The 13656-nt window shown below is 55.9% G+C and overlaps 1 protein-coding gene across 3 annotated transcripts in view; it reads right to left on the bottom strand.

Moving 5' to 3' along the window:
- Positions 1–3520: 3520 nt before the first annotated feature.
- Positions 3521–13656, bottom strand: part of GGA1 (golgi associated, gamma adaptin ear containing, ARF binding protein 1) — a gene marked incomplete at its 5' end in the record, with an annotated part of 295702 nt that continues 285566 nt past the window's right edge. Inside the window, 17 exons of one of the 3 annotated variants that reach the window (XM_082493561.1) lie at positions 3521–3659; positions 3815–3925; positions 4154–4323; positions 4541–4824; positions 4930–5105; positions 5248–5312; positions 6075–6230; positions 6531–6638; positions 7064–7145; positions 7287–7424; positions 7843–7923; positions 9000–9100; positions 9615–9738; positions 11034–11132; positions 11653–11728; positions 12021–12105; positions 12688–12718. In XM_082493561.1, coding sequence (XP_082349687.1) covers positions 3549–3659; positions 3815–3925; positions 4154–4323; positions 4541–4824; positions 4930–5105; positions 5248–5312; positions 6075–6230; positions 6531–6638; positions 7064–7145; positions 7287–7424; positions 7843–7923; positions 9000–9100; positions 9615–9738; positions 11034–11132; positions 11653–11728; positions 12021–12105; positions 12688–12718 — 1998 coding nt within the window. In that variant the 3' untranslated portion in view covers positions 3521–3548. Of the gene's footprint in view, positions 3660–3814; positions 3926–4153; positions 4324–4472; positions 4825–4929; positions 5106–5247; positions 5313–6074; positions 6231–6530; positions 6639–7063; positions 7146–7286; positions 7425–7842; positions 7924–8999; positions 9101–9614; positions 9739–11033; positions 11133–11652; positions 11730–12020; positions 12106–12687; positions 12719–13656 lie in introns of those variants that run through there. The other 2 variants (XM_082493562.1, XM_082493563.1) reach the window with 2 other exon arrangements.

The raw sequence follows: 13656 nt of genomic DNA on the forward strand, positions 1-13656 counted from the left end.
ATTATTACAGCAAACACGTAACAAGGCAGGACAAGCACACACTGCTGCCGAGCCCGAGCGAAGGGCCCACGCTCTCTTTCTTGCTCTCTCTCTCTCAGCTGAGGTGGTTGTGTGTCCCCCCACTTCCTTGCCATGCCCACCACCAGCTGCGCCGCGGGGCAGCCCGTGACTGTGCCGGATGGCCGTGCGGCGCATACAGGGTGCCTGATGTACACCCCACTGCTCCCACCCTACCTGGTCACCCAAACTCTGCCAGTGCCCCTCGGGCACCTCTCCATGCTCGAAGGTGCACCTCCACCCTCTTCCCCCCTGCGACATCGCCCCCTCGCTGGGGCCAAACCTGGGGGGGGGGGGGGGGATGAGCAGCACAGCCCACCCCTGCAACCTCATCTGTGTCCCCCACCTCAGTCTTTCTCCCTGCTGCTGCCAAGGCTCTCTGGAGCCACTGCAAAGCTGTGGTGAAGGGCTGTTGCCCTGTGCCCTGGGGAGGCCCCCTTCCTCCCCGCTCCCCCGCCGCTAGCAGAGCTCCTCCGCACAGGGCAGATGGGCCAAGCGCAGAGCAACAGCACAACAGCACCCGCGCAGAGTTGCACGGGGACCACAAACTCCCGGTTCCCAGGGCTGGGTGCTGCCTGCTCTCTGCAGAGCTGCACCAGAGATCAGCTTTCCTTTTTTTTTTTTTTTTTTGGGGGGGGTGGTGGTGGTGTCTAAAAACATCCCCCTCACAGCACCACCACCTTTGCTCCTGGTTCTACAAGATGCAAACCTCGCCTTATCTTTGGGCTACCTGCAGCTGGGACTTTCCTCCTTCTGCACTCAGAGCAAAGGGAGGTTGCAGTCGGCTGGGTTACGTGGCTGGCAAAGGAACTAGCACCCGAGCCCAGACGGGAAGCGGTCAGTTTGTGGGCAGATGAGACAAACAGCAAAGGAAAAAGAGGTGGAAGGGTCACTCCACCTGTGCTCCAAAGCCTGAGGAGCAATAATTTGGGGGATGCCAAGCTCTGCTGGGGGAAAGTGAGCCTCCAGTGAGTGCACAGCAAAGCAGTGCTGGATCTCTGTTTTTAAGTGGGGACGGAGCAAGCAAGCACTGTTCTGCCTGCCTGAACCTCGTGTTGCTCTAAACCTGTGGCCACGCATGCCTGGTCCCCCAGCCACAAGCCCCAGGGGTGCTCCTAACAGCGCACTGCGGTCACTGAAAGCAGGCAAGGGCTTCAAGCACCTATTGCAAAGACACAGAAAAGCCCACACAGCCCCTCGCTGGCTGCATCAGGCAGTGGCCAAGCCATGGCCTCTTTCCTCCCATACAATGTCAGAGACCCACTCCCAGCCCTCAGCTGCTGCCTGCTCGAGCAGATCCTCCTCTCTGCACCAAAACGGCCCCTGGGGAGCTGCTTCCGAGAGGCAGCTCCGGGGGAAGAGGAAGAGGTGCTGCTACAGGCAGCGGTGAAGCTGCAAACAGCTGTGTGGGGCATGGGAGCGAGCTCAAGCCCTGCTCCCCCTGGGCTGTGGGGTACCAACCCCTGCCTACCACCTCCCCCAGGGAGGGAGGGAAGCGGGCAGCAGCCAGCTCACAGCCTGGAAGCGGCTCTGCTCTCAAACAGGAATTGAGAGCAGTCAGGGGACTTCCACCATCCCCTCTCCCTGCTCACGGGAGTGGGGAAATCATCATGGCAAGACCCCGGGTGAGCAATGGGTGAATTACAGGATTGCAGGGGCAGGAGCGGAGCTGAAATGACCCTTCACAGGGTGGAATCAGGTCCTCCACAGTCAGGGAAAGGGAGAGGAAAATGCATTTCTTGGGTCAAAAGGCAGAGGATCAGGAAAGAACTCTTTATTCCCCATAAATACAGCAGATTCTTCGCGCCGGGCGTTTTCATTTTAAATCTTTTTGTTTCTTTGTTTTCTTCCATTTACAGAATTTTGCACTGAAAATATATACAAGTCTGTCAAGAACCAAACAAGATCTGCAAAGAAAAAACCCATACAAAACCCTGAAAGGAGACCAGAAAGGGAAGTAAGACACAGCAGAACCCCAGCATAAAGACCTTCCTTCCCCCTCTCCTCTACCACTTGCTGTGCCCACCTCCGAGGCACCTCACCTTTGCTTCCCCCAAGCTGAGAGTGTGAGGCACCCTGCCCCCCTCCATCTCCTTCCACCTCTGGCAAGCCAATGCAGGGCACAGCTTGCCCTTGCTTTTAAGATCAGGCCCTGTTAAAACCAGCTTAGGGATGGGAAGCAGCTCCCGTGGCCGTGAGTCCCATGGGGATCTCTCAGGACGTGCCACCCCCCTGGTCTCCTCCATGCCTGCAGATCCCCCGCTCTTGTGTCACAGTGATCAGGCGGCTGGGGCGAGCCCCCTCCCCGCCGCAGGGAGCCAGGCCAGCCCACGGCTGCGGGTGAAGGTGCACAAGGCACAGCTGTAACCCCCCCCCCCCCCCCCCCCCGCCCAGTGCAGAGCTGGGCTCCCCGTGCAGAAGAGCTTAGTGATGCCCCCTGGTGATGGACTGGGCTCCAGTCTCTCTTCAACTCCCCAGCCCATCACCTACCTACCCGCCGGCGAGAAGACACTGAAGAGCTGAGAAAGCCCCACCACGGTCTCCAGCCCAGCCAGGGGGAGGAAGACCATGTGCTGCTTCCTCTCCCTGTTGGGGAAGAGGTTGTGGGGAGACTGAGCGCCCCCCCCTTTCCCCCTTCCAGCACACCCCTCTCAGGGCTGGCATACAGGACTAAGTCCAGCAGCAGACCCCAAAGCTTGCTGTGGTAGATAAAGCACATGGGAAGGGTGTGGGCTTTCTCACTGCAGGGGTTCAGTGCCCAGGAGCTCCAGCTGAAGGGGATGGGAAGGCACAAAGACCTTCCCAGCCCCAGGCTCCCACCCCAGGGTCCACCTCCCACCAACAGCTCTGCTGGCAGCTGGTAGAAGGGGGATACGGGAAGATTCCCTGATCCCCCTCAAAGCAAGGGCAGCTGCCCGCTCTCCGGTGCTAGAAAGTCACCCAGTCTCTGTCCAGCCTTGTTCCACACCAGCTCCAGTGTGATCCCACCAGGCAGGGAACCACCGGGGCCCAGGTCCAAGGAGGGGACAAGGGGGACAAGAGGGAGCACCACAGAGCATAAAGCAGCTGAAGGGCTGGGAAGCATGGCTGGGACAGACAAGGAAAAGGATCTTCCTCTGCTAGGCCTTGCCCCAGGCTCAAGCTGTTAAGCTCCTCATCCTTGTTCCCCACTGCACCTAGGGGGAAAGCTGGGTTAGAAGAGAAGCTGGACAGACTGGGGAGGGAGTGATGCCTTTGGAAGAGCAGGGAAGGCAACTGTTCACCCACACAAAGCTTTTCACTCCACTCCTAGTCTTGTGGGATGAACATCTCCAGGCATCTCTGCTCTCCTCCTTGAGGCATGCTCCCTCTGGCCCTCACCCGGCCATCTGGAGAACAGTGCGTGAGCAGCAGCTCCCCACCCACCCTCCCCATCTCCTTGGGCTGCTCCAGCCCCACAGGGCTGGCTTCCCAAGGACTCTGAAGTGTAGTGCCTGCAACACATGGCAGCCCTAGAGGTTTCCCCAGGACTCCGGCGGGGGAAACTGGTCCACATCCCCCATTTCATTGTAGGTTTGCTCTCCCATGGTGAATGTCAGCTTGTACCGTAGCCTTACTTTCTCCTGGAGACAGGGGAGAAAGGATAAGCACTCAGAAATGGAGGAAGAAAATGATGAGGCACAAAACATTCAGGCCTCTAGGAAGCTGCAGAGAGCAGAGGGAAGTGGGCAGAGGCAGCACAACTGGCCTGCTCATGCCCCAGGAACGGTGCCGTTACCTTCTGTGGGTTAGCGAGCAGCAGGACTTGTGTGATGGCACTGGGGTGGACAATGGGGTTGAACGCCGGCAGCTCTGTGCCCGAGGGAGGCTGTAGCTTCACCTTCATCACCTAGGGAGAGAGAAGAGCATCCCCTGAGGGGGACCTGGAAGCCAGAGGCCCCGCTCTTGTATTTGGGGAGCTTCTACTGTCTAGTCAAAGAGAAAAACATTGTGCTGGTTCCTGCTAATCTGAAGGCAACACAATTTGCTCTCAGCCCCACCCACCCAGTCTTTCCTGCAAAGGGAGAAATCACACTTCAGCCCAGCCTGGGGACCTCAGCCCCAGCAGCCACCTTACCTTGGGGACGGCAGACTGAAAGACAATGTTGCGGATGGGCTGCGGGGCTGTGCTAAGCATAGAAATCACCACCACAAGCACATCGGGCCTCTCGGGCAGGGCATCCTTTGCGAAGTGGAAGAGGACGCGGAAGCCATGCTGATCATACACTGTCACAGGGAGGATGCTGCCTGTGGGAAAGGCAGGGACAGGCAGCAGTCAGCCAGGAGAGAACTGGCCCTGCAGCAACCTTTCCCCATCACCTAAACTCTACAGAAGTGACAAAGATACCATTCCTCCTCAACCTTGACAATATCCAACAAGCAAGAAGTGTCCTTACATTCTTCCCTTCCATGTGTGCATGGTTTGTTCCCCCCAAGCTTGCCCCCCTCTTTCGCCCCGGCTCACTGGGTTTGATTGACTCCAGAGGCACAGTGATGTTGGCCAGCGAGATCTCCTGGGGCAGCGCAGTGGCAGGAGGCCGTGGTGGGACTGCAGTACTTCCTGATGTTGTGGTGGCAGCTTTTGGAAGCATAGCAGAGGCAGGCAACTCTGAGGTCAGGGGCAACGTGGGGTTAGGGGAAACACTCTGGAGCACAGGCAGAGTGCTGGGATTGTGGGCTGTGGTGCCAGAACTGCTCCTGTTCTGGAGATCCCTCAGGGTGAGCCGGAGGGGTGGCTGCTGCTTCTCCCTGTAGTGAGGGAGAGGAGTGGAACAGAGCACTAAAATATCATGTCCAGCACCCCAGAAATGGAAAGGATGGGGAGATATGCAAGATTGACCTTCTTTTACTTACCATCGCACTTGTTGGGACTCTGGAGGCAGAGACTGTTGCAGCAGAGTCTTGCCCAGGAGATCCAGGTCATCCAGGCCACTGGTGAAAGAAGGTTTGGGGGAGGATGCGCCAGCATCTGCTTTGACTGGTGGTGTTGCCATGACAGGGGTGATACTGAGCTCGTTGCTATCCGATGACTGCAGAAAGAGTGCACAGGAGACCCCCCCAAGCAAGGTTGCCCATCAGCACCAACCATCACACCTGGGACACTTCCCTGCCTATTCCATGTGTTGCTTCCACCACCCTTCTCACCTTCTGCCCCGGCTCCCGGTACATTACCTGGAAGCTGTTCCAGCCACCGCTGTCACCAGCCTGGGCAGGATGTGGTGCTGGGTCATTCAGGCCTGCCAGGAGTAAAAGCAAACATGAAGCTTAGCTTCCAAGTGGGTAAGAGCATTAAACGGGGCCTGAATAAGACACAGAGGCAGCAGGGCAGAACCATCATTGTGTCCATCTCTGCCCCCCATCCTTGCATGAGGGAGAGCCAGGAGGGTGGAAAGTGTTTTTCTGCCCAGAGATCCTCATTTACAATCTAGTTCTCACTGCAATTGGCAGAGAAGTGAATACTACTGGGCTGACAAGCCCCACTGACCACGTTGTCTACTTCATGCTGTTGTACTCAAAGCACCTATCTTAGGAGAGACACACTTTGTTGGAAAAAGCAGGATTCTAGACCCTTCTAGGATTGGCACCTCACAAGACTTCCATGTGAACAGTTCTGGAAGTTCCATGCATCTGTTGATAGCTTGTGACTTCAACTGCAAGGAGTAAACATGAGGAGCTGGGGGTGATCCACCCTTGTGATCCCGTCTGGGGATGGCCTTTGCGTCACTCTTGATTTACCTGCCAGGTCAGTTTTCCCAGAGCAAATCAGGAGGCATATCCCTGCAGGCTCTCTTGGACTAGTCAGGAAAACACCACGGGACTGAAGTTCAGAATCATATTAGGGTCTTTCTCTCCTTCTCCCTCACACTAAGTGAAGACCACCTCTTGGTCTTTCATTATTCACCTCTCCCAGAGCTCTCCCTCATCTCTCACAAGAACCATCCATGCAGACTGTCCAGAGTCAAGGAGAGAATAGCAAGCTTCTGCTCTGGCCTTCTCACCTAAAGACATGAGTTCATCATCCAGCAAGGAGACAGAACCAGCTTGGTCAGGCACGGGGACTGCTGAGCCACCTGAAAGGGTGGGCAACGCTGGGTAGGAAGGGCCTGTTGCCGGAAGATCCAGCCCTGACAGATCCAGAAGCGCTGAAGTGCTCCCTGCAAAGAAGGAACAAGCTGAGAGACAGAAACCTTATCTAGTCCTTATCCAGTGTGCTAAGGTCTGTTCCCATCCTTCCTCACACCTGGAAGAGGGAATTCCACCTTGCTCTTCCTTCCAATTCCCTCTCTTCATGCATCAGTGATCTCCACAAGCCATCTCTTCAACTCACCATCCCCATTCTGACCTCCTGCAGGTTTCACCTTTCCACTTCTATCAATCTTCTCTTACATTGCAGGAAACCAGCAACAGGGTCCCTCTGCTTGACCTTCCTGTCCCCATTCCCCAAGTCTCCTCACCTCGAAGGGGACCGGCCACTGTCTCCCCATTGATCTCTTCTCCCCGCACAAGCTGCTTGTAGAGATTGATCACCTGTGTCAGATTGTCATTGGCTTGCAGGATCTCCGCTGAAATGGAATAGGTGGGAAATAAGTTTGAAAATTGTAAAGAAACAAAGAGAGTGACTTTTATACCCCAACTCTGTCTATTCCTTCAAAGCAAGGCCCAGGGAGCTGACAGCAGCCCACTGCAGAGAGCATTTTTGCAACTGTTGCTGCAAACTGCATTAGGGTACGTGACACCTCCATGGCAGTCTCAGCAGGACAAGCACACCAAAGTTTCTACAGTGATGTGCAGGAAGACTGTAACACTGATGATTGTGGCCATGCGTCCCCACTTAGTGCCAAGCCATAGACTAACCTACAGCGAGCAACCACCTCAAACAGAGCTGCGGCTGCTGATAGATGCCATGCCATGGACAGCCTGAGCACAGGGTCCCTGAAAGAAGATGGACAGAGAAGGGGACAAAATGAGAAAGGCCAGATATGCTTACCCAGAGCTTCATCATTGTCTTCTGTGTCACTGGCGAGCCGGAAAAGCATGGGCCTCATGCGCTCACAGCGCTGATACAGCTCCTGAGGGAGAGGAGAAAGGGGTGCTGAGTCGAGCAGCAGAACGCTCAGCTGGGGTGGAAAACAGGCAGGAGGAAGTTGAGGAGATAAGGGTCACCCATCTCTGCTGAGCTCAGGGAGGATGCTGGGATGGCCTTTCCTCACCTTCATTAGGTCCTCATTGCTCTCCGTTGTCTCCCCCCTGCTGTAGTTTGTCACCATCTCTGTCAGCAGCTTCACATTGTTGTTCACCTCCTCGATAGCATTCACCCTCTTGGAGATCTTCTCCATGCGTTTCTGGTCCTGGAGGGGAAGCACACGGGGAAGAATGTCCTTGCTTTTGTCTGCAACTTGGAAAGAAGGAAGGCTGGACCAGCCAACACACCAACTCCCGGGACTAAGGCACAGCAATGCTGCTCTCTAAACAGCTCCCCCTCCAGTGGAAAACTCCAGATCATCTGTGGGCCAGCAGTTGCCAGACATGAGCGGCACTGAGACAAATCTAGTTCTGTAGCAGGGCTTGGGCCACAGAAAGCATCCAGACCCATTCCTCCAAGTAGCCATGGGATGGTACAAATCACGCAAGGACTCCTTAGCAGCTACTGCTGCAAAATTTTCGGCAGAAGGTCCTCTGCATGAGGACAGAGAGCCACTGCTTCCTTGGCGCCAACCACTGTCACCCAGACTATGACCGCCCAGCTCCCCTTCTTCCCAGCCTCACCTCCTGAACCATTTCCTTGATGAGCTTGTTGGCAGCTCGGAGGTCCTCAGGATGGGAACTTTTCAGGAGACGAGCCAGTATCTGCAAGATTAGGTACCTCTGAGCCCAAGCTGAGGGGTGGCAGCCAGAGTCACTCTTGCAACCCCTGCCCCAAACCCATAGCTGGCATAGGCAGCGGACAAAGATAGCCATTTGAAAGCCCAGCCATGAGAGCCTGTGGGCTATCAGAGACCAGGGAGAGAAGAAGTACCACTGGTCTTCCTTTTCCCATTGTGGTTCTGGTTATGTAAGATAGGTCTTTCCCTGAAGACCTCCTGCATTCAAAACCTGCTCCTGCCTGCCCATTATGCACCATGGGGACCCCAGAGTCCAGCAGCACTAGTACTGAGAGAGAGAGAAAGTCTAGTTTAACACAGGAATTGCCATAGGATTGCAATGGACTCCTAGCTCAGACCTCCTCACATGCCTCTTTGCTGGTGCAATTGGTGAAGAGGAAGAACTCCCACTTTCTCTCTCCTTCTGTAGTCAGTGAACAGTCCCACTGGCCACCTGCAAATCCTCATTTGCACGCTGTGACCCACGGAGGCAAAATATATCCTCTGCAGCAAACTGGCATCACACTTCTGCTGCACAAGTAGACCCAGAGGAGCCTAATACTTGCTTAAATGTATCAGCACTGATAGGGCAGAGGTTTCCTTGAGTGGTGACACAATTCTGATGGAAAGGCAATATAGGATGGGTCCAGGAGGGTTTAAGTAGTTGGGCAATAAGCAGATTGCAATGCTGGGGGTGGGGAAGAGATAACAGCAGCAGCATCTGGGGCTGGGATTTAAACCTCATGTCCAGATAACTCAGAAGCCTGGAGACCGCACAGCAGCAAACCTCCCAGAACCTGCTGGGCTAAAGTCAGCGCTTCACCCTTTGCACCATCCTGCAACTAAGAGCTCCAAAGGTCAAACAGACCCAGATTCCCCACCTCCGGCTGCTTCCTTTGTCATGATTTTGCAGCGGGCCTTCAGCATTCCTGCGATGCATTTTCCGAAGCACACGTGGAACAGAGGATTTGACTCTTTCTGGACCTCCACCCCAGGAGGACAGGAAATCCTGGAGCAGGGAAGATGTTGCCCACTGTCCCTTTCCTTGCACAGAGTTCTTACCTTGGATTTCTCTTCATCATCAAAGATGATGTTCTTGGGCCGTGGGGGAGGAGGTGGAAAAGTAGCATCATCAGGCAGTTTTGGGTCACATTTCACGATCCCTGCAGTAGAGACCAACAGAGAATTCAGGAGGCCTCACCCACTAGGGATGGCACTACCACCTAGGTCATTTTTTCCCTAACGGACCACCAAACCCAGGTGGGCTGTGGGGTTTGGGTCTACTCCCACTACCTATGATCCTGGATTGTGTTTTCATGCAAGAACTGCCCTCCACTCTCCAACAATATCCTATCTTAGAAAAATGCAGCATTGACTGCCAAAGCACTCGCAGCCCCTCCAGCCCCAGCTGCTTCCAGTGCCCCATTTCCTGCAGGAGCAAGCAGATATCCCCTCAAATGCATAAAACTCCTCAGACCACCAGCAACTCCCCCTGCCCAGCTAGGAGCCCAAAGGCACCTGCTCCTTTGCCTGCCCCTGCTGCTGAATCAGGCAGACTCATGGATGTGCTGGGTCTAGCCACAGGAAAGAGAGAATCTATTTCGGATTCTGCCCAGACAAAAAAGGCGGGAGGGCAAACCATCCATCCACCTTCCCCTCTACAGCACTGCCTCTCACCTTGTTTCTTCAGCATCTGGTAGGCCTCTGAGATCTTTACCTCATGAGGCAGCCCTAGTGTCCAGCTGTACATCAGCTCCAGGATCTTTGACTTCACTTTTTCTGGTGTCCGACTGCCAAGATACTACAGGAAGAGAGAAGAGGTGGCTTGAAGCGGATCTGAGCCGTTGCAAGCCTGCCCTGTTCTTCTCACCCCCTCCCCCAGGAGAAGTGAGACCGTTCCCAACGGCACAAGGAGGAGGAAAGAGGAAGCAAGTAGGAAAGCTCACGAGGCCCTTGCAACACATCCTATGCTGCGCTTGGTTTCCACCACAGGAAACACAAGAGGTGGGAGATATGCTGCACCAGCAGCCCCTCAACAACACACAGGGGCAGGTGGGAAGATTCCTTGTGAAGGAAAGGGTACTGCTTACAGAAGCTGCTTGGCAAGGCAGCCCTTCAGGAATGCGCAGACAGCAGGGCTGGGAGGGGAAGGACTGTGGGTAATGGTCCCTGGGTCGGGGCCCAGCCCTTTCTCTCAGGGCCTCTCTCCAGCACAAGTGTCTGGCGCCCTTTACAGCTAGGTAAGCCCCGGATGACCAACACACAGCGGTGAGATGTGCAAACGTTACAGCTCTCCCCCTGCCATACAATCATCCTTCACCCTTCTCCTGTGGCTCTGCTGGAGGCACTGCTGGTAGCAACAGTGCACATGCCACCCGAGGCCAGTGGCTTAAGGTAGAGGACACTCCCTAGGGCGCCTAGCAAGAGGACTTAAGGGTGCTGCTGTCACTGTCCCTGACTATTCATCATCATAGATCACAAGCTGTGACTGGCAGATGAAGGTTTTCCTTAGTCATATTTATTTAGTGTTCCCTTAACTCCATACTTGCTGGTGTATGGAGTTGACTGGACAGGACAGCACAGCACACACAGCTTGTTCTGCTCCAGGAACAGCAGCATCAGCAGAAGAGCAAGTAATGACTTGGTGCTTCAGATGGACTCGCCAGAGCACCACTGACCAGGCCTGGGCTTGCCCTCTGTGAGTGTCTCAATCAGGTTGGGACACCCCAGAGAGACACGGTCACAATGTCAAAGCTGAGGGAGGTTCACGAGCACACACAGCACAGACAGGGCCCAACAGAGATCCAGGGAAGGTGACTCCAGGCACGCAGATGAGCTCAACAGTCTCACAAGCACTGGTTGCATCATGTCTTGCTGGCCCTCAGCTTCCTGCATCAAGAATCAGCCAAGAGCAGAGGGGTGAACCTTCCCACTGAAAAACTCACCAGGGAACGAGGACTAAATCTCCTGCTAGCACTCTCCTGTTTCCCCCACATCCTAGTGGGCATTTGACCTTTGTGCTCAGCCACTACTTCTTCCCAAAGCCCTCCGGCCATCAGGCTGTAGTTCCCTCCAGTGTGAAGCCCTGAGACTCACCTTGGGTGACACCACTTTGATGAGTTCATTGAGGAAGCGGAACTTGCCCACCTCATCATGGAAGCGTTTGCCGCAGCTCTTCATGCAAGACTCCAGCACCTGGGGAGAAGGGCCAGGTGAGCCCCAGCATAGGGTCAGCAGCAGGTTCAAGAGCCAGCTCCCTCCTGCTCATCCCATGCCAGGCATAGAGCCTGTAGCTATTTATCCTCATAGCAGCGTGAAGGGACACCAGCTTTACCTCCCAGGTGGCCAATCACCCTTCCAAAGGGAAGCAAGAAGATTTTCCTCTTTGGAGGAAACAACAACAGCCCATGGAAGGGGATATCCTTAGAGTTCACAAATACTGGGGTTTCACAGCATAGATCCAATGACACTAAGCAAACAAAAAGCTTCCCATCGACTTCAAACAGCTACAACCCTGCCTAGGAACAAGACCTTTCCTACCAGTCACCCCTCCTCTTTTGTGGAACTACCTTCATCCCCTCTCCTACCCAAGGGCTCAGGTGCTCCAGGGCTTTCTCAGAAGGAGTTCAAAGCTTCCCATGCTCCTCCAGTCAAACTGGAGCAACCCCACACCCTGGCCCCCCATCTAGTTCTACCAGCCTGCAGATGCCCTTACCGTAAGGGCCTGGATAGCTTCCCATTCCTGCGGAGACTGGATCTTGTGGGCAAGAAGTCGGGTAGCAAGTGGAGGACTAGAAGGAGTGAGGGGAAAAAAAAAAAAAAAAGCTAGCCAGTTATTGATGAAAAGGCTGGTACCAGGGCTTCCAGCTGGAAATCCAGGGTTGAAAAGCAAGTTGCAAGTTTAAGGCACTAAAACCCTGTGGAAACCTTCTGTTAGTGGACCAGGACCACCCAGTCACCCCCACTTTGAGAGGCTTCATGCCTATTCAGCTCTCAGGACAACCCTGCTTCATCTTACCGGTTAGGTAATCATAACCCAGGCCCATGACCCAGAGCAGCCTAGGGGAAGGAAGAAGCACTTACCCCTCTAGCTCCTTATTGAGTTGCTCACAAAAAGCATTGATACCATCCCAGTCCAAGTCTTTGTTCAGGGGGTTTGTTGCTTTGTCTGCAAGTGGGAGAAGGGGATGGTAAGAAAGGCTCCCCAGGCTCCCACCCTGGAGGGATGAGAAGCAATATTGCTCCTGCTCCCTCCCCGCCAACTCCAGGAGGTGTATGGACAGAGGACGGTGTGGAAGGTAAGACACGCTCATCTCCGCTCACACAAGCCCTGTGCACAAACCCTCTCACCACCACCTCCCTGCCAGCAGCACACACCGACCCACCATCGCTGCACGGACACCTACCGACACACTCCCTGCCCCAGGCCCCGCTGCAGGGCCGCACCCCGCAGACCCCAGGTTCGCCCATGACCATGCCCACGGCAGTCACCCACCCCTCACGCGTGGCCCCGACACCCCCATTGGCCCGAAACCGCCCCCTCCACACGGCCCGCCCCGACACCGCGCTACTTGTCCCTTCCCTTCTCCCCCCCCCATTCCCTCACACCCCAGTGCCCCCCCAAATACCTGCCCCCCCCCCAAATCTATCCGCTCCTCCCCCCCCCCCCGCCAGGGCCCACTGTCGGGGAGGCCGGGCCGTGCCCTGTCAAGGGGAGGGGAAGGCGGGGGATAGTCCCAGCCGCACTCACTGATGCGCGCCTCCAGCGTCTCGGGCTCCATGGCGGAGGGCGCCGCCCGCCTTCCCCCCTGCCGGCTCCTCAGGGGGGCAGCGCCGCGCCGCCGCTCACCCGCCCGGCCTGGGGCCGCCGAGCCATCGAGAGCGCACCGAACCGTCTAGAGCGCCGCTCCGACCGCCTCACCATAGAGCGCCCGGAAGTCGGCGGCGCCCAAAGCACCGCCCCGCGGCCAGCGCGCCCCCTGCCGAGCAACACCCAGGTGCACCATAGAGTTCACGACTCTGGGGAAAGAAAGGCGCGGAGCGGGGAAGGAAGCGGAAGGCCTCCAGGAGAAGGACGCAGAGCAAGGGAGAGCGCAGGCGAGACAGAGCGCCGGAAGCCAGCTGCTACACGGAAACAAGCCGACCTAGCCCTTCCGGAAGAGCCCTTGTTCTGGCAGATGAGGCCACTTCCGGTGCAGAGAAAGAGCGCTTCCGCCTCGCGGGGGAGCGGCGTGTCCTTTAAAAAGGACACGCTCCCGCCGGCTCCGGCGCATGCGCGGTACGCATCTGGCCGGCCGTCAGGGGAGTGGGGCCGGGCCGGGCCTTCGTGATGGCGGAGGCCCCGGTGCCTCTTCAGGCATTCGCGGCTGTGCGGGCGGGGTCCGGGTGGTTTAGGAGACGTTATAAACACTAATAAGCAAGTTCCCGTGCCCAGGCTCGAGGCATCTTTAAATAGCTGCCAGTCCTCCCCTGACAGGGCCTGGCCCAGCCTTTTCCCGCCTGGCTGAGGAGCTGGGGGCAGGTGGGTGGAGGTTGTAAAGAGCTGGAAATAACTAAGGGCTCCAGGAGTATAAATTCCATTTGTCCTCTTTCTCCTTGTGGCTCTTGTAATCCAGGCCAGCCCTAACTGTGACACATAATACTGCTTGTTTTCTCTGTGCTCCAGCAGTCTTGGAAAGAATGGTATGTGTGTGTCCCTGTGGTGATTTATTGCTTTTGT

This window comes from Vanellus vanellus (genome assembly GCF_965231255.1).
Source record: "Vanellus vanellus genome assembly, chromosome: 1".
Classification (NCBI taxonomy): domain Eukaryota; kingdom Metazoa; phylum Chordata; class Aves; order Charadriiformes; family Charadriidae; genus Vanellus; species Vanellus vanellus.